This window comes from Zootoca vivipara, chromosome Z1 (genome assembly GCF_965207765.1).
Source record: "Zootoca vivipara chromosome Z1, rZooViv2.hap1.1, whole genome shotgun sequence".
In the NCBI taxonomy this organism is placed as follows: Eukaryota; Metazoa; Chordata; class Lepidosauria; order Squamata; family Lacertidae; genus Zootoca; species Zootoca vivipara.
The window spans coordinates 73117070-73139073 of NC_142583.1; the positions used below are offsets into that span (position 1 = coordinate 73117070).

Sequence of the window (22004 nt, forward strand, 5' to 3'; positions counted from 1 at the left end):
TGGGGTATAAATAAATAAATAAATAAATAAATAATAACAATTATTAAAAACCTCCAGGGAAGCCCACAAATTAATAACAATAATGATGATAAATAATAATATTCATACTGCAATATAGGCCTAGGGTAGCTCAGTCGGTGGAGCATCTTAATCTCAATGTGTTGGAGTGGGGGGGATGGACTGGAGGACCTTTGGGGCCCCTTCCAACGCTGTGCAGGTCCTTGGCAATCGCTTTTTAAAAAATAATTCCCCTGCAGGGAGACACGTAATTAACTTCCCAAGCCGGGCGGCGGGGCGTTCCCAGGACCGAAAGGGAGGCTTTTACGCAGCCCTTCCCAAGCGGGGCAGAGGGGTCTCCCGCGATGCCGGGGCAACGGAGAGCGCGGAGAAGTGGGGAGGGGAGGTCGATGCGGGGGGCGGGTCTTCTTCTTCCTTTTCCCCAGGCCCCTCCCCCCCGCTTCCCAAAATAGCACCTGGCGTCCGTGGGAGGAGCAGGAGGCGGAGCGAGAGGCGGCGCCTGCCTGCCTGCCTGCCTGCCTGCCTGCCTTCCTCCCCTCTCCGGCTGCGCCTCGCGCGCTCTCGCTCTTCTTCCTCTTCCTCTTTCTCTTCCCAGGGCTCCTCGCTCGGTGTCCGGGTCGGGTCGGCGGGCAGGTCCCTCCCGGAGGCTCCATGGCTGCGATCTTCGGCGGCGTGGAGGGGTGAGTGAGGCCGGAGCGGGGACCCGGGGGGTGTCTGCTGCAGCCGGGCAGAGGGGAGGAGATGGGGCGCGTCCGCCTCCCTACCTGGACGCACATAGGGGGGTCCTTGTTTACCCCCAGCCTTGCCCTCACCTGGGCTGGATCCTCAAAGGCAAACCAGCCAGATGGGCGGGGGTATTGCTATTATTATTATTATTATTATTATTATTATTATTATTATTATTATTGGCTCGCAGCGCCGCCCCTGCCACTTGTGTTCATTCATTGACTTCCTTGCTTGCGCGTTTCCTTTCTGCAGCTGCCCTCGCGATCCCGGCTTGCAGGGCTTTCCAACATTGCAGCCAGGCGCCGCCCGCGGGGAATCCTAGGGTTGTAGGGCCGGAAGGGAACTCCCGAGGTGCTCTAGTCCGACCCGCTGCAAGGCAAGGATCTTGGCTGAAGCATCCGGGACAGGCTGCCACCCGATCCCCGCAAATGCATTATAATGCAGCCTGTTAAATGCGTCTTGGATGTACTCAAGGGAAAGGTCTGGTGCTGAATCCTCTCCAAGCACACACTTCAACCCCCTTAGGAACACAGGAAGAGCTCTGCAGCTGGATCAGGCCAAAGGGTCGCCCAGGACAGGCCCCCACAGTGGATATGCCCACTTACAGTTCCCATAAACCAATTATTCAGACACAGTAGTAATAATGCCGAACACAGTAGCAATAATAATTTTCAATCATAATTTATTGTTTATATTTATAGCTATTGTGGCTGATAGCTCTCTATTCCACAAATTTCCTGCTCTGAAAGCCATCCGGGTTGGTGGCCATCACTGCCTCCTGTGGCAGGGAGTTCCATAGTTGAACTCTGCACAAAGGAGGACTTTCTTTTCTCTGTCCTGAATCTTCCAGCCTTTTGCTTCACTGGATGTCCACGAGTCTTAGTCTTCTGGGAGAGGGAGGAAAACTTTCCTTTTATCTGCTTTCTCAACCATGTTATACTTTTATAAGCTTCTATCCTGTTGCCTCTTCCTTGCCTTTTTTCTCAACGAAAAAGTCCCAAACTCTGCAGCCTTTCCTCATAGGAGAGTTGCTCCCCTGGAGAGCTCCGTCGGTTAAAGCCTGGTGCTGATAACGCCAACCTTGCAGGTTTGATCCAGCTGCATATTCCTCCCTTGCAGGTGGTTGGACTAGAATCTCAGGCATCCCCAAACTGCGGTCCTCCAGATGTTTTGGCCTACAACTCCCATGATCCCTAGCTAACGGGACCAGTGGTCAGGGAAGATGGGAATTGTAGCCCAAAACAACAGGAGGGCCGAAGTTTGGGGATGCCTGGACTAGATGATCCTTCTAACTCTCTGCTTATTTATATTTTGGTGGCCCTTTTCCCAGCTCTACCATCTCCTTTCCCAGAACTGCACATGTTATTATTCCACGCGCACCACAGGTTTGTATTTACACAGAGCGACAGGTGCTCAGATTGATGAATTTTCCATTTCTCTCATCTCTGCTCTTCCACCTGGAGACTCCCAGAGCAGCAGACACCATTTAAAACGCTACGGCAAAATCATTTTAAAAAGCAAAACCTACCCTATGCAAGCAAGCAAGCAGGATCCAAACAGAGATCTCCAGGAGGCAAATGAAAAGGGCTTTCCCTGTTGCTGAAAGGAGAGTGTGCAGGGCACCAGGGGAGGGGTCCAAAGGGGGGGGGAGGCGCGAACCTGCGGCAACAGAATCCCATGAACCCCTGACCATCCTTTCCTGGTACTGATGGGTCCTGGAGTCCAGCAACAAATGCAGAGCCATAGGAAGCCGCCCAGAGGGGCTGGAGCAATCAGATCGGTGGGGTATAAACATAGAAACAATTCTATAAATAATGGAATCGTGGCATTGTAGAGTTGGAAGGAACCCCCAAGGGTCCTCTAGTCCAACCCCCTGCAATGCAGGAATCTCAGCTAAAACAACCAAGACAGAAGGACATCCAACCTCTGCTTAAAAACCTCCAAGGGGGGAGAGGCCGCCACCTTCTGAGGGAGTCTGTTCCACTGCCAAACAGCTTTTGTTGTCGTCGTTATTAATATCTATCATCTCCAGACATCTTTATTGGAAGTTAGAAGGTACATAATTATATTGCACCAAACATGGTGAGGCATACATAAAAGAGAGAAAGAGAAAAAGAGAAGGGAAAGTGAAGGGGGGACGACCCAAAACTGTATACTTCAAAAGTTGTTATTGCAATAACAAAGTTGTTGTTGTTGTTGTTGTTTTTGTTGTTGTTACTGAGTGGCTGCCCCTGGTCTAAACAGCGCCTATGATCCCTTTATTCCTGTTCTATGACATATTATTTTTAAAAAAATTGTTGTTCTTATTCGTTATATTTTGAGGGGTTCTCTATCGCTTTCTAACCCTGGGTTGAGAACAGTGGAAGCCAAAGTTGGGGGGAAAGGAAGCTGATACATTAGGAACCGGGAAATCCCATCATGGAAATAATGCAAATGCATCTGGGGGCAGGGCTATAATTGGAGGAGGAAGCTGGGTGTCCTGGAGAGGCAAGGGGACACTGGCCTGGTGCCCATTTACAGTTTCGCTTCCTCCCGTTTGTGCTGAGGTTGTACGAAAGGTCTATCTCAGCTGCTCTCTTGAGGCTGTGGGTGTTGCCGGAGGGGTGTGTGAGCGCTGCACAACTCAGCTATGCTCCCTGCACGGCTAGTCAGCCGGAGGGTTTCAATCAGACGTGTGTGTTCTTGTCTGATAAATCTCCCACGTGATCCACAGAACCGATCTCATCAAGTCACGTCCCCAGCGGGAACTGACTGTTGCGCTCCGTTTTGGGGTGGGGGTGCTGTTTTTACCCCAGTGTCTCACATGGCTTGAAATGGCAGGTGGTTAGAGGTGAGGATGGTGATTGCCTATAAAGAACTGGCTGTGTTGCCAGATGTGCCGAAGGTTGCAGGAAGTTAAATTCGTGGGTTTTCATTGATTTCTGTGCAGCCACGAGGGATGAGACTTGGCAGAGGAATCTTGGGCTTCGAAAGGCCCAGGTGGGGCTATGCGTAGATCTTTTGGCAGGACAGAGTTCCAACCCTCTTTTTAATATAAAGCACCTGCCTCCCCGCTTTCCTTTTCCAAGGAGCTTTCCTTGGTTCTAGAATCTAGATCTTAAACGTGCAGTTTGCTGGCTTCGGTGCCGGGCTGCAAGGCCTTGTAAGTTGCATGTGTCTCTGCTATTTTGGGGTTTCCAGCACAGCTACGGTTGTGTTCAAGGAGACTGGGTAGATGGGAGCGATGCCTAGACCTCTGAAACTGTTCAGCACTAAAGACACTGCAAAGTTGTCTGATCTACGAGATTCCTCTGTCACAGACAGTTGTGTGGCTTGGCTGTGCATCAGTGTACTTGGGTGACACCAATGGACACCAATGGCGCTGCCCGATTTCCGGTGCCCAGCATAGCTGCCAAGTTATCCCTTTTTTAAAGGGATTTTCCATTATGCTGAATAGGCTTCCTCGCGAGATAAGGGAAAACTTGGCAGCTATGGTGCCCAGACATGGGCAGAGCGGCAGCGAAAGAAATCCGGGGGAATTACGGGATATTTAACATTCGGGATGACAGCGGGAAACGGCTTTATAAACGGGGGTTTCCCGGGGAAAACGGGAGACTTGGCAGCTAGGATCTCCAGGCAGAGCCCAGAAAGACTTCCCTCTCTGATATCCTGCAGACAGTTGGCGTAGCAGGGGTCAGCAAACTTTTTCAGCAGGGGGCCGGTCCAATGTCTCTCAGACCTTGTGTGGGGCCGGACCATATTTTGGAGGGAAAAAATGAACGAATTCCTATGCCCCACAAATAACCCAGAGATGTATTTTAAATAAAAGGACACATTCTACTCATGTAAAACCACGCTGATTCCTGGAACGTCCGCAGGTCGGATTTAGAAGGCGATTGGGGGGGATCCAGCCCCCAGGCCTTAGTTTGCCTGCTCATGGCATAGAGAGTGCTGCACTGCATGGGACGGTTGTCAGACTTCTCCTGAGGAAGCTTCTTGCAAACCCAAGGATCCAAAAAGGAGCAGCCCAGGACAGCATGCCTTTTGGTTGCTCAATGGTCATGCCCAGTTTTGCAATTCTGGGCTGTTCGATGCATCCGTTTGCAAAAGACGGCACACCCACCTGCTTGTACCTGTTTAGGGAAGCTTAATGTTTAATAGATTATTGTATTTTAATATCCTTTTGGAAGCCGCCAGAGTGGCTGGGGAAACCCAGCCAGATGGGCGGGGTATAAATAATAAATTGTTATTATTGTTATTATTGTTATTATTATTATTGTACTCTGCAGAGAACATAATTTAGCTCCCCACTTAACATTGCTCAGTTGTGTTTATGGCTGCATGTGGAGGCTTCCTTAGGGGGACAACCAAATTTAAGCACAAATTCAACTCATAGCTGTGAGGCATTTGCGAGCTTTTTTGCGGAGAAAGTCCTGTTGCTTCACCGTGACCTCCCTGCCAATTTAGATACAGTAATAGAACTGGACGCCCCTCGACTGTCTTCCGGTCCAGTGTTGGACCATTTCGATTGGATACTCCCTGCTGATGTAGATAGATTCCTTTGAGCTGGTAGGCTTACCACTTGCCTCCTTGATCTGTGCCCGTCTTGGCTGAGTAGGGCGTGGCCAGAGGTCGTGCAGATCGCCCTGGTTGAAATCATCAATTTGTCCCTTGGCACGGGGACATTCCCAGGGGAGCTGAAGGAAGCAGTGGTGTGTCCGCTCTTAAAGAAAACTTCATTAGATCCTTTAGATCTATCAAATTACTACCCAGTTTCGAATCTTCCGTATCTGGGTAAGGTAATTGAGAGAGCAGTTGTTGAACAGCTTGGCAGGTTTCCAGAGGAAACATCAGCTTTAGATCCATTTCAGTCCGGTTTCCGTCCTGGTTTCAGGACCGAGACGGCTCTGGTCGCCCTAACAGATGATCTCCGTAGACAACTGGATCGTGGCGGGTCAGGACTGGTGATTCTCTTAGATTTGTCAGCAGCCTTTGACATGGTCGATCATGATCTTCTGGAACACCGCCTCGCCGACGTGGGGATACAGGACATAGCCTGACAATGGCTGTGCTCTTTTATCTCTGGTCGGGGATAGAGGGTGGCGCTAGGGAGGGAGATGTCGTTGCGCCACTCCTTGGTGTGTGGAGTGCCACAGGGAGCAATCCTCTCCCCGATGCTTTTTAACATCTTTATGCGCCCCCTTGCCCAGATTGTCCGGAGTTTTGGGTTGGGTTGTCATCAATATGCTGGTGACACCCAGACTTATCTGTTGATGGATAGCTGCCCTGCCTCAGCCCCGGACACACTGACCAGGTGCTTGGAAGCTGTGGCTGGATAGCTATGTGGGAGCTGATTGAAGTTAAATCCTTCGAAGACAGAGGTCCTCTGGTTGGGTCAGGACGACATGGGAATGAGGGACCAAATCTCTTCTCTTGTGGGAGCCCAATTAGTATAATCCTTGACACCTCCCTTTCCGTGGAGGCGCAGGTTACAGCAACAGCCAAGGCAACATTTTCCCACCTTCGCCGCATCAAGCAGTTGGTCCCTTACCTTTCCCGCCCCAATCTGGCCACAGTGATCCATGCGGCAGTCACCTCCAGGCTTGACTACTGTAATTCGCTCTACATGGGGCTGCCCTTGAAACTGTCCCAGAAACTCCAGCGGGTGCAGAATGCTGCAGCGAGGCTCCTCACGGGGTCCCTGCCATGGGAGCATACTCACCCAGTGCTTTTCCAGCTGCACTGGCTCCCGGTGGAGTACAGGGTCAGATTTAAGGTGCTGGTTTTGACCTTTAAAGCCCTTTACGGCCTAGGACCCTTGTATTTACGGGACTGTCTCTCCTGGTATGCCCCACGGAGGACCTTAAGGTCCATGAATAACCATAGTTTAGAGGTCCCGGTCGCTAAGGAAGTCAGACTATCCTTCACCAGGGCCTTTTCAGTGATGGCTCCGACCTGGTGGAATGCTCTGTCCCATGAGACTAGGGCCCTGCAGGACTTGATCTCCTTCTGCAGGGCCTGTAAGACAGAGCTATTCCACCTAGCCTTCAATTTAAATTTAGCCTAATCCTTTATTCCCCTTCTCTTCCCTCCCCCTCCCCTTTTATGCAGATTACACAATCTGGGACCCCACAGCTAACTCTCCCCTGGCCTCCTCACTGGCCCAAGGAGGACTAATTTACTCAGCTAGGCCTGGTGACCATCTAATGTTTAGTGGATGGGTTTCCCCCCAAATTGATTTTTGAACTTTGAATTTTATTATTACTCATGCTTTCATACTGTATTTTATGCTGTTTTTATGTTGTATCATAATTAAGTGTTTTAAATTTGTTGTTAGCTGCCCTGAGCAGGGTATAAATAAAATATTATTATTATTATTTACAGTGGTACCTCGGTTTAAGTACACAATTTCTTCCAGAAGTCTGTACTTAACCTGAAGCGTACTTAACCTGAAGCGCACTTTCCCATTGAAAGTAATGGAAAGCGGAGTAATCCATTGCAGACGGGTCCGCGGAGTACTCAACCTGAAGCGTACTTAAACCGAGGTATGACTGTATTATGAAGCAGGTCGTGTCAAAGTCTTGACGAAAATCTGATTCTTTAAAATAAAATAAAAAGTTTGATGCTTTATTATGTTTTATATATTCTGTAAGCTGCCCAGAGTGGCTGGAGGAACTTAGCCAGAGGAGTATTAATAATAAAATGATGGTGATGATGAGGCCTTTAAAAGGAGCCCAGCGATGGCTTCGAGACTCTCCACGCTCAAGGCGTGGGCATATTCCCCAAGCATCCTCTTGTGCCGCCATTGTTAGAAACTCAGACACTTAAGGGAATTGCCAAATGACACCTTCAACAAAGGACGCCTGGGGAAGGTCTAAGACGGTCTTACTCATCACACCGAGTGCTGCTCTCTCTGGAAGGCAAGGTTTCAAAAAGTCCTCTCTTTCCTCTGTCCCAAATCTTCCACCGTCCGGCTTCCTCGGACGACCACGGGCTCTACTCTGAGGAGAGAGGGAGGAGAATTCATCTCTATCCATGATAGGCATGATTTTACGAACCCCAACCGTGCGGCTTCTTACTCGGCTATTTGGGCTTTTGTTTCTCCCCACCGCAGGGGAGGGACCCACTCCCAGGTGGTTCTGATCTCCGAAGATGGCAAGATCCTGGCAGAGGGTGAGGGACCCTGCACCAACCACTGGGTAAGTAGGCCCACCGTGGCTTCAGAGGTCATAACATCAGAGAATTGTAGAGTCGGAAGGGAACCCCAAGGGTCATCCAGTCCAACCCCTGCAGTGCAGGACTCCTTTGCCCAACGTGGGTCTCGAACCCCAAACCCTGAGATTAAGAGTCTTATGTTCTCCCAACTGAGCTATATGAATTTTTGGAAATGCCTCTTAGTCATAGAATCATAGAATCATAGAGTTGGAAGAGACCACAAGGGCCATCCAGTCCAACCCCCTGCCAAGCAGGAAACACCATCAAAGCATTCCTGACAGATGGCTGTCAAGCCTCTGCTTAAAGAGTCGCAAGGGACTAAGTCCTTCTTAGAAAGGGAAGCAGTTAGGGTTTTTTAAACTCAAAACATTCCATCTCTCTCTCTCCCCCCCCCCAACACTCCCCTTGTATCTCAGGCGGCAACAGAGACAACTTTCTAGAATAATGTAAGGATCACAATAAATCTCTGTTCATATTCCGCAAGGCAGGATGTTCATATCCCTTGGATCAACCCAGCTAAAGTGTTCTACTGTTATTGATTGATTTGTTTGTGGCATTTAGATCCCACCTTTGGCTCCAAGGTGGTGGCAAACACAATTCTCCTGCCCCATCTCAACAGCCCTGTGAGGTTGGCTGGGCCGAGAGAAAGCATCGACTGGCTCCCGACGTCAGGCCCCCCCACTGAGCTTCATGGCCGAGCGAGGATTCGAACCCTGGCCTCCTCCCAGGTCCTAGTCCACCACTCTAACCACTATACCACACTGCTGGGGCCTCGCTCTCCTTTTGAGGTCCTGCATCGCACATCATTGCTCACCCTGAGCAGCTTTGTGTGCTCATTTGGCCTGCCAAGTCTGTGCAGGTCCAGCATCTGCTAAGGGACAGTTAGCTCCAAGTGGAATGCTGTGATTGACGGCTGCCTCCCTCCCGACAGAGTGATGCCCATATCCCAGAAGGGCCCACTGAGGATGGGATGCCTTTCTCCTTCCTTTCCAGAAAGCTAGGATAGAGGAGCAAGCGGTGCTCTTACGGGGGCCTGTCTGTGCCTTTAAGTTTGGGGTGCGGAGGTGACTGGGGTCTCCTTGCTTTCTCCCCTTCGCGAGCAGCTGGTTGGGTCAGACAGATGCCTGGAGAGGATCAACACCATGGTCAGCGAAGCCAAGGGCAAGGCAGGGGCTGATCCACAAGTTCCACTGCGCTCCCTGGTGAGTAGTCTCTCCTCCTCCTCCTTTGCCCAGCGGGTCCCCATTGGCCATTAGGACCTGAGAATCTGCTGGATCAGACCAGGGGCCCATCTAGTCCAGCACCCTGTTCTCCCAGGGGCCTGCAGGAAGCTAGCAAGCAGGATCCGAGCTGCCTCTGCTGGGAAGCAAGCCAGCAATTGCTTCCATGATGCCACAGTAGCCACCCCAAGGGTTAGATTCCTCCCCCTGTGTCTGGGGTGTGTGTGTGTCCCCGAGGTTCCCCAGAATCTCCTTGGTGGTTCCTCAATGGGATGAGTGGTTCCCAATCTTTCCCAGGCTCCCGCCCCTTTGTTTCATGAACCCTACCCTCTAAAAAGCATTATTCAGAAGAGGGGTTTGCGCAACCCGCTAAGGAAGGATAGGAACACAATTCAAAACAGCGGCAACTCCTTGCTGGGTATCCATGAGAGAGAGTTTCTCCACTGCAGCCGATCTTTTCCTGTAGCATCTAGCTGCAAGCAAGTTTCTTCCAGAGAGAATTGGGGAGCCTGGCAGCTCACCCCCCCCCAATAAACTATGGGGTACAGAGTCATAATTCTAGAGGAGTCTCAGGTAGAACCAGCTGCAGAATTTGCTTCAGGCAGAGCTGCTACCACGACTCCTCTGAAAACTGAACTCTCTCTGGGCTGAACTCTCCTGGCCATGCGTGGTTCTTTTGTAGCCCTGCCTTGCTGTCCGGCCCGGATGCTGGTGGCTGGGGCCAAGCCCAGGGTTGGGCTGGTGACGGTGCGGGTGTTTTGGCACAGGGCCTCTCTCTCAGCGGAGGGGAGCAGAAGGAAGCCACCAACAAGCTCATAGAGGAGATGAAGACCCGCTTCCCCTGCCTGAGCCAAAACTACTACATCACCACAGATGCCATTGGAGCCATGGCCACAGCCACCGACCACGGTAAGAGGGCCGGGTTTTGTGTCTCGGTACGGCCGTTGCTGGCGCAGGTGGAAAAGGGTAGAATCATGGAATCATAGAGCTGGAAGGGACCTTGATGGCCATCCAGCCCAACCCCCTGCAATGCAGGAATCTCGGCTAAAGCATCCAGGACAGGTGCTGGCTGGATCCGGCCAGCACCCATCTGGTCCAGCATCCTGACCAGGTGCACCAAGGGGAAGCCTGAAAGCGAGGGCTGAGCTCGGCAGCCTTCCCCCCCCCCCGCTTGCAACCCAGCATCTGGCTGGGGCGGATAGGGGTTGTCGTCCAAAATGTCGGGCCCCGGGTTAACAGAGGGTGCGCTAGTCTCAAGCGATGTCATTCCACACTAATGCCCATTGAGTGGGAAGGTACCCTGTACACGTGAGCACTCTTTTGGCAGGGTACCGTTGGGCTGGATGGGATGAAGGGGAACTGAGCATCTCTGCCCCTTGGCACCATGGGGGAGGCATCTCAAGAGCCACAGGTCTGGAGAAAGAGGAGGAAACAGTCCACATTGGCCTCCGTCTGTCTCGAGAGACAGTGAAGTCAAACCGCTGCGTCAGCAGCACCAAAGTCAGCTCCACAGGGTGCAAGCCTGGGCCACGTGTCTGGGGTGTGTGTGTCCTGGGCTGCCTCGATGACAAGATCCCCCTCCTGGGCATCACCGATGGGGTCCAAAGGAAAGCAGAGCAAGACGTTTGGCACCAGCTTGGTGGCAGGAGCTGCCGGAAGGAGGCACATAAGGCGCCATCCAACCACCTTAGGGACTCCGCTCTGGATCTGTGCAAGGTTTACTCCTTGGCCTTCTCTGGACGATGTCCTGCAAGGCAGCGGAGGTTTAGGATCAGGATTTTCCTTCTCCTAGATGAGCTACCTTCCCAGGGGGGTGAGCCCCACCTGCCTCTGCCTCTCTCTCTCAATTTTTTTATTTGTAAAAATTTAAGGATACAACAACAGTTCAAAATCTAAATACAGTGGTGCCTCGCTAGACGAATTTAATTCGTTCCACGGGTCTTTTCTTATAACGAAAAATTCGTCTAGCGAATCCCATAGGAATGCATTGAATTTTTTTTGAATTCCCCCCCATAGGAACACATTAATTGAATTTCAATGCATTCCTATGGGAAACCGTGATTCGCTAGACGAATTTTTCATAAAACGAATTCGTCTAGCGAGACAACCTCCGCTCGAAAAATCCTTTTGTTAAGCGAAAATTTCGTTAAGCAGGGCATTCGTTAAGCGAGGCACCACTGTAGTGAGATTACTCTGAATCTCCTGACTTCCCCCCATCCCTTCCATGGGTCCTAATGAAAATATTTACAACTACATATCCATATTTATCCAAATATTTTTATTTCTGAATTATCCATAGTGTCCGTTGCTTTGCAAGTGTGATTAAAATCCTGCCCATGTTTTGACCTGCTTGCAGTGGTCTTGTATATAAACTATAAACTTTCCCCATTCTTTTATAAAGTTCTTGTCTTCTTGATTTCTCAGTTTCCCAGTTAATCTTGCCATTTCGGCAGAGTCCATCATCTTGATTTGTCATTCTGCTCTGGTTGGGGTTGACTCTTCCTTCCATTTCCGGGCCGGTAGTATCGCCCCTCTCTTCTCTCTACAGCAAGTGCAGGAACGGCCTTCTTGACCGTTGGAGCCCCTCTTGGTCCTGTCCGCTCAATCCACCGAAGCCTCTTTTCAGAGTCAGCCCCTAACTCACTGAGGGTTCAAGACCCATCTGCTACCCTCACTTGGTATACAATATATAGAATTTCCATGTTCTAGGACAGAGGCCGCCCATGGCGGAAAGACATGTGTGCATGGCTGTACTCACTGTGTATATCCTGCTCATGTGCTCCTCTTCCCCCCTCCAGGCGGTGTGGTCCTCATCTCTGGGACAGGCTCCAACTGCAAACTCATCAATCCGGACGGCTCTCAGGTCAGCTGCGGGGGATGGGGCCACATGATGGGCGACGAGGGGTCAGGTGAGGTCAGGACACCTGGTTGGTGGGTGGGGTGCTTTGCTTGGGAGATGTTGGGCTCAGGTTCGCTGGGGATGAAGTAAGCCACTTGGCTCTACAGAGGACAGCTCAGGAGTGGTGCAGATCTTCCCCCAAACCTCTGGATTGGACCCCATTATCCAATCCACATGGCCAAAAGGGAGCCCAGGTGCTTGGAAGGCCTTGCCACGTGGCTTCAGAGCATGACTTGGCACCAGAGGTCGATGGTCACACTTGGGGGGCTTCTGGCAATTTTCCGCAGGCCTCAGAGCTTCCTTCATAAGCACCTAGGGAAAACCTGCTGGATCAGGCCTGAGACACAACTTGTCCAGCATCCTGTTCTCACAGGGGCCAACCAGATGCCCATTGTGGGGAACCCACAAGCGGAATTTTATCCTGAAAGCTGTGGTTTCCAGTAACTGAGGTTCAGAAGCATTGCTGCCTGTGACTCTGGAGGCAGAGCCTCCGATAGCCTCTCCTCCTCCATGAATTTGTCCAATCCTCTTTGAAAGCCATCCCGGTTGGTGACCATCGCAGCCTCCTGCGGCAGGGAGTTGCATAGCTTAACTCTGCGCTGCGCAAAGAAGTCCTCCCTGTTCTCCGTCCTGAATCTTCCTACATTGCTAGTGCCGGGCGTAATCTCCTCTTTTGGTGTCTGTAGCTTATTGGATCGCTCACCAGGCGGTGAAGATGGTCTTTGACAGCCTGGACAACCTCGAAACACCTCCGCACAACATCAGCTACATCAAGCAAGCCATGTTTGACTACTTCCAGGTAAACTGCCCATCACGTGGTCATCCCCCCCCCCAAAATAATAATTGTGCTTTCGTTTGACTCATGGCGAGAGTTGGGGGGCGCGAGAGGCTAGTCACTGGCTCCGGGATCATGGGAGAGAGGTCTCGGGTTGTTGGCAAGGGACAAAATAGAGACACAGCCCATTGAAACCAGAACCGGACTGCAGAAGCCCTCTGCCCTCCTGCATTTTCCAGAAACTGGGATTCTGGAGCATTTACGGTGTCCAGCTGCAGGCAGAGCAGAGCCATCATAGCTCAGATGTTCAAGAGGCTTGTTTGCGCTCTGAGACCTTTTTTATATTTCTTGGTAGGTCATAAACAGGAGACCTTCCCTCTCCTATAGTGCCCCCTTTCTGGCTCCGCCCTTCCCCTTTATCCCCTTTCGCCCGCCTGGCACCCTGCCACTGTTTGTGCTGTAACTCCCAGCCAACATGGCTCTGCCCCTGCTGGAGATGATAGGACAAAACAGCTGGAGGGCACCGACTTGGCAAAGGCTGCCTTAAATGTTCTTTGTGGCTGCTGGAGCCAGAGAGGAACTTGCTCTGGAATAGTCAAAAGCAGGTTCACAGGTGCAACTATCTCCTCCATGGAGCATCCTTAGCTGATGCTTTTCCCAGGCTGCAAAGGTAGGCCTGGACGCAAGGTGGGGGAATATTATTTGGGGGGGGGGTCATCTCCAGTGCCAGAGGACTTATTTGCTTAAGAAGCAGAATTTCAGTAGCAGAATATATCATTGTGACTGGGCAAAAATGCAATGGTCTCTTTAACTGTTCAAAATTCAGACTTGTTTTCCTTCGTAAGTGCAGAGTACATGCCCTACGTATGTCCTGAAAAGCTCTTCCTTCTTGTGCTGCATCTTCCACGCTTGCTCTGGGGTGGGGCTGGCTCCGGCCGTTTAATGATTAGCCTCTTTGCTCCCTTTTAAGCAGCTGCCAAAGTCCACCTGGCTCATTAGGGTTCTCATGTCACCTGACAGCTTTTATGGCTTGTTTCACCTGGCGTGAAATGAGCCTCTGCATTGTGCTTCCTTCTGCTTTCCCATTTCCTGAAGTTCGCTGCTTTTGGCCTCGGAAGGGGAGGGGCCACAGCCGCCCCTGTTTTGCAGATGACATCAAGGCTGGGCGATATCTGGTTTTCAACATCGTGATGCATCACCAGCTAACCGCTGTGATAGGGTGATGTATCACAATGTCTGGAATAAGGAGGGGGGGGGCTGTGCAGGGAGGGAGGGACCAGGAGGATGGAGGAAACCCGCTTGCAGGTAAACGCCATCTCTGGCCCCCTCTGCCAAGGGCGGCGCTGCGTGAATCGATCTTCTTAAAAGCACCACAGTTCTTTTAATTTTACCTTTCGGATTTGTACTTGGTGTCACAATCTCATTTGCTGGTGCTTCTCTAATGTTCCCCAGGGTTGCAATCAGCATGGATAAAAATCAATGATTTTTTTTATTTAAAAGAATTTGGATTTTAAAAAATTTAAATCGGATTTTTAAAAATAAAATGCTTTTGGAGGAAAAATCTTTCCAAAGATAGTTTTCTATTTAAGTTACATTATACTCCAAAGGCTGTTCACCAGGAAAAAAGGATTCGTTTTAAGTTTTTCATGTGTGCTAAAACTCTAAGTTGTTAAAAAAAAAAGTTTAACCATCAGTTAACAAACATGGATACATAGGTATGCTATAATGTTATTGTTTTAGTTAAATAAATTGTTTAGATTGTTATTAAGGAAATGATTATTTTTCTCCTTCCAATCAAGTACAGCAGAAAAGTTGTCCCAAATATAAACAGTTAACTTATTAAGCGTCACAATAATTTCATAATTATCTGCCATGTATTTCTAATAGTACTGTATAACCAAACCAGCAATTTTTGATATAACTGTAAAAACAACACTAAAAATTTATTCCAAAAATGAAACCTTCATCTGCTTGTGAATATTAAGATTATACCAGCAAGAATGAGTCTTTCTGTAAAAAATAATAATAAAATTTAAATCAAGTCTTACTGACAAGTGATTTAAATCGTGATTTAAATCAATTTGATTTAAATCAAATCCACCTTGGTTGCAATCTTAGCCAAAGATACGCTAGCCTGGGAAGACTCAGATCACTATTGGCACATAGCTTACATTACACCAGGCCTTTTGGGGGGGGATCCTTTCAAGTCAAAAGATCAGGGCAGAAATCACAGAGAACTTGCATGCAACTGAACTTGTTTTCTCCTGTTCCTGCAGGTGACGGACAGGATGGGCCTCCTGACTCACCTCTACAGAACCTTTGAGAAGTCCAAGTTTGCAGGGTTTTGCAAGAAGCTGGCTGAAGGTAGCTGGGGGAGGGTAGCCTCGGGGGGGGGGGGGGGCGGTGAGCTGGCTTGGGGTGTACCTTGCTTCTGAACTTCCCAGAGACCCCAGTGGTGTTCAGAGTTGTTGTTGTTATTATTATTTATTGAGTTTATATACCACCCTATACCCAGAGGTCTCAGGGCGGTTCGCAGAAAAGATCACAACATACATAATCAACAACCTAGCCCTAGTAACAGGACAAAGGAGCTCTGCACATGGCTAGTAGCACTGTATTGTTATTTCATGCTATTGTTATTTAGACAAAGCATGGACCCTGGAAATTGTGTCTTGCCAAGAACAGAAAGCCATGAATTGTCTGTTAGGTCGCTATCTGTGGATCACTGGGCAGGGGACAGAAAACAGCCCGCACCACTTCCAGGTGTTTAAATTCACTAGTTAGGTAAAAGACTAGATAAATTATCATAGTCGTATACATGTATTAGCCAGGCTACAAGCATCTCATGGGTCAGTCGAGATTCACTAGCGTGACCAAAAGCCCATAACCAGGGCTGATAGTGCTCCAAACTGATAACTCTGTGCTAACTAGAGGCAACGCAGAATTGCAATGCTCCCTACACCAAGCGTCAGCAAACTTTTTTGGGAGGGGGCCGGTTCACTGTCCCCCAGACCTTGTGGTGGGCCGGACCACACGCGCATGGCAGAGGGGGCTTTTCTCTCTCCCCCAGCCTCTCCCCTCCCCCTGCCTACCTATGCTGCTGCTGTCGGCACTGCGCTCTCCCGACCGTGGCTCCTGTGGCTGCCCTTGCGAGAGCTGCTTTTGGGCTGCTCGTCCCGCCGCCGCCACTGACAACGGCCTCTGCCACACGCAAGGGTAGGCACCGGTGCAGCTGTCGGCGGTGGCGGGGGGACAAGCGGCCCAAAAGGGCTGGCTGGCTCTGGAGAGGTGCAGCTCAGCCCAGCCCCCTTCCTCCACCATGCAGGGTGGGGAGAAGCCAGGAGGAAGGGAGGGAGGGAGGAGGCGGCATCACGGTGTGTGAGAGGGAGGGGGGTGCCGAAAAAAATTGGTGGCACCTAAAAAACATTAACGAAAACAACAACAGAATCGCCGATCCACGGAACGTCCACGGGCCGGATCCTGAGGGCAATTGGGCCGGATCTGGCCTGTGGGCCGTAGTTTGCTGCCCCCTGCCCTACACTACTACCTGTCCTTCCTCATGAGAAAGAAGGTGGTCACCCCAGGTGCTACATTCCACTTATTGGTTCAGCAGGCAACAGGGAGAGCCATGGTCCTGTGGTCTGTTGTGCTGGCAGAACATAAGACCCCTGTGAGATCATACCCTGGGCCCCTCTAGTCTGGCGTCCTGTTCTCCCTGTGGCCAAACGGATGCGTCTATCAGGAAACCCACAAGCAGGATCCGATCCCCAGAGCAACTCTCCCCTCCTGCTCTTTCCAGCAACTGGCATTCAGGAACATCGCTGCCTCCGACTGTGGAGGCCGAGCAGAGCCATCCTGACCCACAGCCATTCTGGCCCTTTCCTCTTTGCATTTGCCGCATCCTCTTTCAAAGCCACCTAGGTTGGTGGCCACCACTGCCTCCTGCGGGAGGGAGTTCCACAGTTTAACTATGCACCGTGAGAGGAAGTGTCAGGTGGATGACGGGAGCTGCAGTCCAAAATGGCCAGGGGGCAACAGGTTGGGGAAAGCCGGGCCTTATTCTTTTTGCACACTGCTGCAGAATTTATGCGAAGGGAAAATTCTCACCGATTTGAAAAGGAAATGGCATCCCGGATGCCGAAGACTCGTTTTTCAGCTTTCAGTCTGCCTGGGGCTTCTTGCAGATCTTCCTGTAGGATCTTGAAGATGCCTGCAATATCGCTTATTTGACCCAAATGGTTCATGCTTTCAAAGAGGGCGGGCTGTTTTCAGGACCAACACTATTCCTGTCACTGCAATTTGTTTTTGTTTAGTCGTTTAGTCGTGTCCGACTCTTTGTGACCCCATGGACCATAGCACGCCAGGCACTCCTGTCTTTCACTGCCTCCCGCAGTTTGGTCAAACTCATGTTCGTAGCTTCGAGAACACTGTCCAACCATCTCGTCCTCTGCCGTCCCCTTCTCCTTGTGCCCTCCATCTTTCCCAACATCAGGGTCTTTTCCAGGGAGTCTTCTCTTCTCATGAGGTGGCCAAAGTATTGGAGCCTCAGCTTCAGGATCTGTCCTTCCAGTGAGCACTCAGGGCTGATTTCCTTCAGAATGCATAGGTTTGATCTTCTTGCAGTCCATGGGACTCTCAAGAGTCTCCTCCAGAGACTGCGATTTGGCTCAGCTGTAAATTCTCAATTTCAAATTGCTGCCAACCCGCCCTGGGACCTGTGGCAAAGGGTTCATAATGGCAACGATTAACCGTCGCAATAAGTTTCCTCCCTTCCCAAATCATTTCCATGCTTGAAACCAGCCAGTTACATTGATCAGCCCTTTCCCAGATTCCCAAGCCGCCGCTCGATTCAGAAAATATCAACTTTCCCCATGTCTGCAGACAAGGGCTGTTCCACTTGGTTTGAAAAATCCTCCGGAAAAGAAGTAATACAAGCAAAGCTGCTGCTGCGTTTGGTGCTGGGACTTCTGCGGCATCGGTTTCAGATGCTGACCCTGGTTACCCTTTGGCCAAAGGGAGCTGGCTGGGAGCACACTGGGAGCTGCCAGTTAAATTCCCTGCTGCCCCAAAGGCATTGCGGGAACTTTTTAGTGGCGACCCTCCGAATTCCCCGCTTGGGCCCATCAGGAGGCTTCAGAGCAAGCCACCACGGGACATGTCGAGGGGTTCACAGCTGCCCTAGGAAGCCCCCAGGGTGATGTCAGGCCTGCCCTGAGTCGGGAGGGACCCAACGGCAATCTAGACCAGGGGTCGGTAAACTACGGCCCGCGGGGGTCATTAAACCGGCCCCCAGCCCTTGCCGCTTGCTTGGTCAGTCCCTGTGCAGAACTAAACCGACTGGCTTCCAGGACTCAGCCAATAGGAAGCCGTAGACGCCTCCTCCTCTCCCTCCATGGCTCTGAAAGCCAGCGGGGAAAGAGCGGTGGGCGTGGGCACATGTGCACGGTGTGCTTGAACGTGTCCAGAGGAGGGCAACCAAATGGCCAAAGGCCTGGAAACGATGCCTTATGAGGAATGGCTTAGGGAGCTGGGTATGTTTAGCCTGGGGAAGAGAAGGTTAAGGGGTGATATGATAGCCATGTTCAAATATATTAAAGGATGTCATATAGAGGAGGGAGAAAAGTTGTTTTCTGCTGCTCCAGAGAAGCGGACACGGAGCAATGGATTCAAACTACAAGAAAGAAGATTCCACCTAAACATTAGGAAGAACTTCCTGACAGTAAGAGCTGTTCGGCAGTGGAATTTGCTACCAAGGAGTGTGGTGGAGTCTCCTTCTTTGGAGGTCTTTAAGCAGAGGCTTGACAGGCATATGTCAAGAATGCTTTGATGGTGTTTCCTGCTTGGCAGGGGGTTGGACTGGGTGGCCCTTGTGGTCTCTTCCAATTCTATGATTCTATGTGTGCGCGCTCCCACGCGTGGGTGATCCGGCCAACCAACAGAAGTTTGCCACCCCTGATCTAGACCAACCCCTGCAATGCAGCACCAGGGCTGCTTTTCTTTATCTTCCGTACTGTTAAGGTTATTCTTTTAGTCGCTTCGTGAGCCACGTTTCTACACTCCAGTGGTGTAGAAGTTTTGTGAAATGAATAAACAAGGGCAACATCTTTCTCCATGCAGGAGCCGAGGCCGGGGACCCCCTTTGCTGCTATGTTTTCAACAAGGCTGGAGAAGTGCTGGCCCGGCACATCGTGGCTGTGCTGCCAAAGGTTGACCAGGTAGGCCGTGAAAGGAAGGGGCGGTGGGGGGAGGTCAGAGCAGAGGAGTCGGGGGGCTAGATCTCCCCAGGACGTGGTCACCAAGAGGCCAGCCAGCCCAGAAAAGACACTGTTCTGTGCAGTTGGAAACTGCTTGGTGGGTGTGCTCTGAAAAGCAGTTTCAGTATAATATTAAAACAATAATTTCATTATTATTATTATTATTAGTAGTAGTAATATTACTCCATCCATCTGACTGGGTTGCCCTAGCCCAGGGGTCAGCAAACTTTTTCAGCAGGGGCCGGTCCACTGTCCCTCAGACCTTGTGGGGGGCCAGACTATATTTGGAAAGGGAAAGGGAAAGGAAAGAACTAATTCCCATGCCCCACAAATAACCCAGAGATGCATTTTAAATAAAAGGACACATTCTATTCATGTAAAAAAACCGCTGATTCCTTGACCATCTGCAGGCCGGATTGAGGTGGTGATGAGGCCGGATCTGGCCCCCGGGCCTTAGTTTGCCTACCCATGCCCTAGCCACTCTGAGCGCCTTGCAACATGGTAACAGTGGGGCGACATTCTTAAAAAGGACTCCACCCCCCCCCCCCCCGGCAAAACCCTCTGGAGATTATGCCACTCTAGCTAGGTTAGTAAAGATGACCACTGCCTGTTGGGTTGGAGTGCCACGTTCCTCTGGTTGGGGTCCAAGCAGGCTTCCTGCCTTGTGGTTTACTGTATTTCAAAATTCCAGTTCTGTCCTGACCAAAGGGATAGAATCATACAATTGTAGGGTTGGAAGGGACCCCATGGGTCATCTAGCCCATGCAGGAATTTCAGGATAACTTGCATGTGCACCTAAAGGTGCCAATGTGGTTATTTGTACAGATGCCTTTGTCTTATCTCGCCTGGAAACCTGAAACCATAGAGGGAATTGTAGAATTGGAAGGGACCCCCGAGGGTCATCCAGTCCAAACCCAATGCCACACGTTCCCAGAGGCACCTTACTCTGCTGGCATGCTGGGCAGCCACTTTGCTGAAGGTCTGGGCAGTGGCAGAATGGGAGCCTTCCTGAGAAAGGGGGGGGGGATAGGAAATAAATGTCAGAAATGAATCCTCCGAGGCTCTTTTGTGCCTTTCTTTCTCCTCCCTGCCAGAGCCTCTTCCTAGGAGACCTGGGGCTGCCCATCGTGTGTGTCGGATCGGTGTGGAACAGCTGGGAAATGATGAAAGGAGGTGAGTGGCTGTCAGGGATGAAGGCAGACGAGAGTCGCGCACCTCCTTGGCAAAGCCGGGGAGGTTTTGCTGCAAAGAGTATTGTGGAATTGCAGTTGGAAGGGATCCGAGGGTCATATGGTCCAACCCCCTGCGATACGGGAATCGCAGCTCCCATGCTGCCTCTCGTTTGCCTGCGCGGAGTGCCCATCTGGGTACCGAATTAGCACTTGGTAGGGATTGGTGTCCTCCGAATGACTGTTCCCCGCCTCTTTTCCTCTCCCAGGCTTCATCCAAGTCCTTGACCAGGCGCACAGAGAGCAGCTTAGCACCGCCTTCTCCAAGTTCAGCCTCCTGAAGCTGAAGCAGTCCTCGGCGCTAGGAGGGGCTAGCCTGGGGGCCAAGCACATTGGCCAAGCCCTCCCCCTGGACTACGCTGCCAACGTGAATGTCTTCTACACACACTCCTTTGCCTAGAGGTGCAGAATGCTCCTCCCCCCCCCCACCTGTCCCTCTCTTTCTCTCTCTCTCTCTCTCCATGCCATGGACCTGTTTTTTAAATGACCAAAGACTGCCTGTTCTGCTTTGGAAGGACGTTTTTGTAGGGGCATGTTTCGTAACATTCATTAAAAAAAGAAAAAAGCAAGACCACCAAGCCGCAGTGTTCTTGGTATGGTGGGCTGCGTGTCGCAGGAAACTGTCCTTCAGCCTCTTTGCGGGCAACAAGCATCGGGCTGCAGCATCAAGGAAGTTCCTAGTGAGTTGCTGATGAAAATTCCTCTCCTCCAAGCTGCCCAGAGACGGAGAGGGGTTCTTCCTTGCGGTTAGCATGGCAGACCCCTACTGCAGAGCTTTCCAAACTTGTCATGTTGGGGACACATCTCTTTAGACCTGCATCATTTCACAACGCGGTAATTCAGTTTTACTAGCAAAAATGGGAGTTTTAACTGACCCCTTTCCAGCCCCAGGACAGCAAGGAGCATTTGTGTGACAAACCTACGCACTGATGTGTCGTGACACACAGTTTGGTAAGCTCTGCCCTACTGATTTGGGCTTTGACAAGGCTGGGGCAGGTTTCTATAGGAGCAGGCTGAGAAACCATGTCCCAGCACCTCGTTTCAGGCTTCAGACCCAAGATTTGGCTTTCGTATTTGCAAAAGCCCAAGTGCTCTCCTGCATAAAGATGCTGTCACTGTGAGGGATAGTTTGTGAGCCAGTTTAGCCATTTGGGGATGGTCAATAATTGTCACGTTTCAGGTCACAAAATGACAGTTAAACTCTCTCCTGAAGATGTGTCACCAACCTAATGGCTTTAAAAGGAGCATATCGTTCACCCTGACCCTGAGGTCCAGCTCTGAGGGCCTTCTGGCTGTTCCCTCATTTTGAGAAGTGAAGTTACAGGGAACCAGGCAGAGGGCCTTCTTAGCAGTGGCACCCGCCCTGTGGAATGCTCTCCCATCAAATGTCAAGGAAATAAACAACTAGCTGACTTTTAGAAGACATCTGAAGGCAGCCCTGTTTAGGGAAGTTTTTGATGTTTCGCTGTGTTCTTTTAAATTTTGTTGGAAGCCGGCAAAAGTAGCTGTGACAACTCAGTCAGATGGGTGGGGTACAAGTAATAATAGAAAATTATAAAATAGGATTAGACAAATTCATGGAAAGGGCTATTGATGGCTCCCAGCCACAATGGCTGTGCTCTGCCTCCATGTTTGGGGGCTGCAATGCTTCTGAGTCCCAGTTGCTGGAAACCACAGGCGGGAGAGTTG

At 50.7% G+C, this 22004-nt stretch overlaps 1 protein-coding gene across 2 annotated transcripts; it reads left to right on the forward strand.

Annotated features, from left to right (window-relative positions):
• The first annotated feature begins 474 nt into the window (after window positions 1-474).
• On the forward strand, window positions 475-20889 carry NAGK (N-acetylglucosamine kinase). 2 transcript variants are annotated; one of them, XM_088660739.1, is made up of 11 exons: window positions 549-698; window positions 7108-7268; window positions 7838-7922; window positions 9042-9140; window positions 9926-10067; window positions 11957-12067; window positions 12744-12856; window positions 15109-15196; window positions 18950-19047; window positions 20181-20259; window positions 20525-20889. In XM_088660739.1, the coding sequence occupies exons 4-11, from the start codon at window positions 9081-9083 to the stop codon at window positions 20713-20715; spliced, it is 882 nt and encodes a 293-aa protein (XP_088516865.1). In that variant the 5' UTR covers window positions 549-698; window positions 7108-7268; window positions 7838-7922; window positions 9042-9080; the 3' UTR covers window positions 20716-20889. The 2 variants fall into 2 exon arrangements, with proteins under 2 accessions (XP_034959607.3, XP_088516865.1); XM_035103716.3 differs by lacking the exon at window positions 7108-7268 and having other exon boundaries at window positions 475-698.
• Window positions 20890-22004: the final 1115 nt, after the last annotated feature.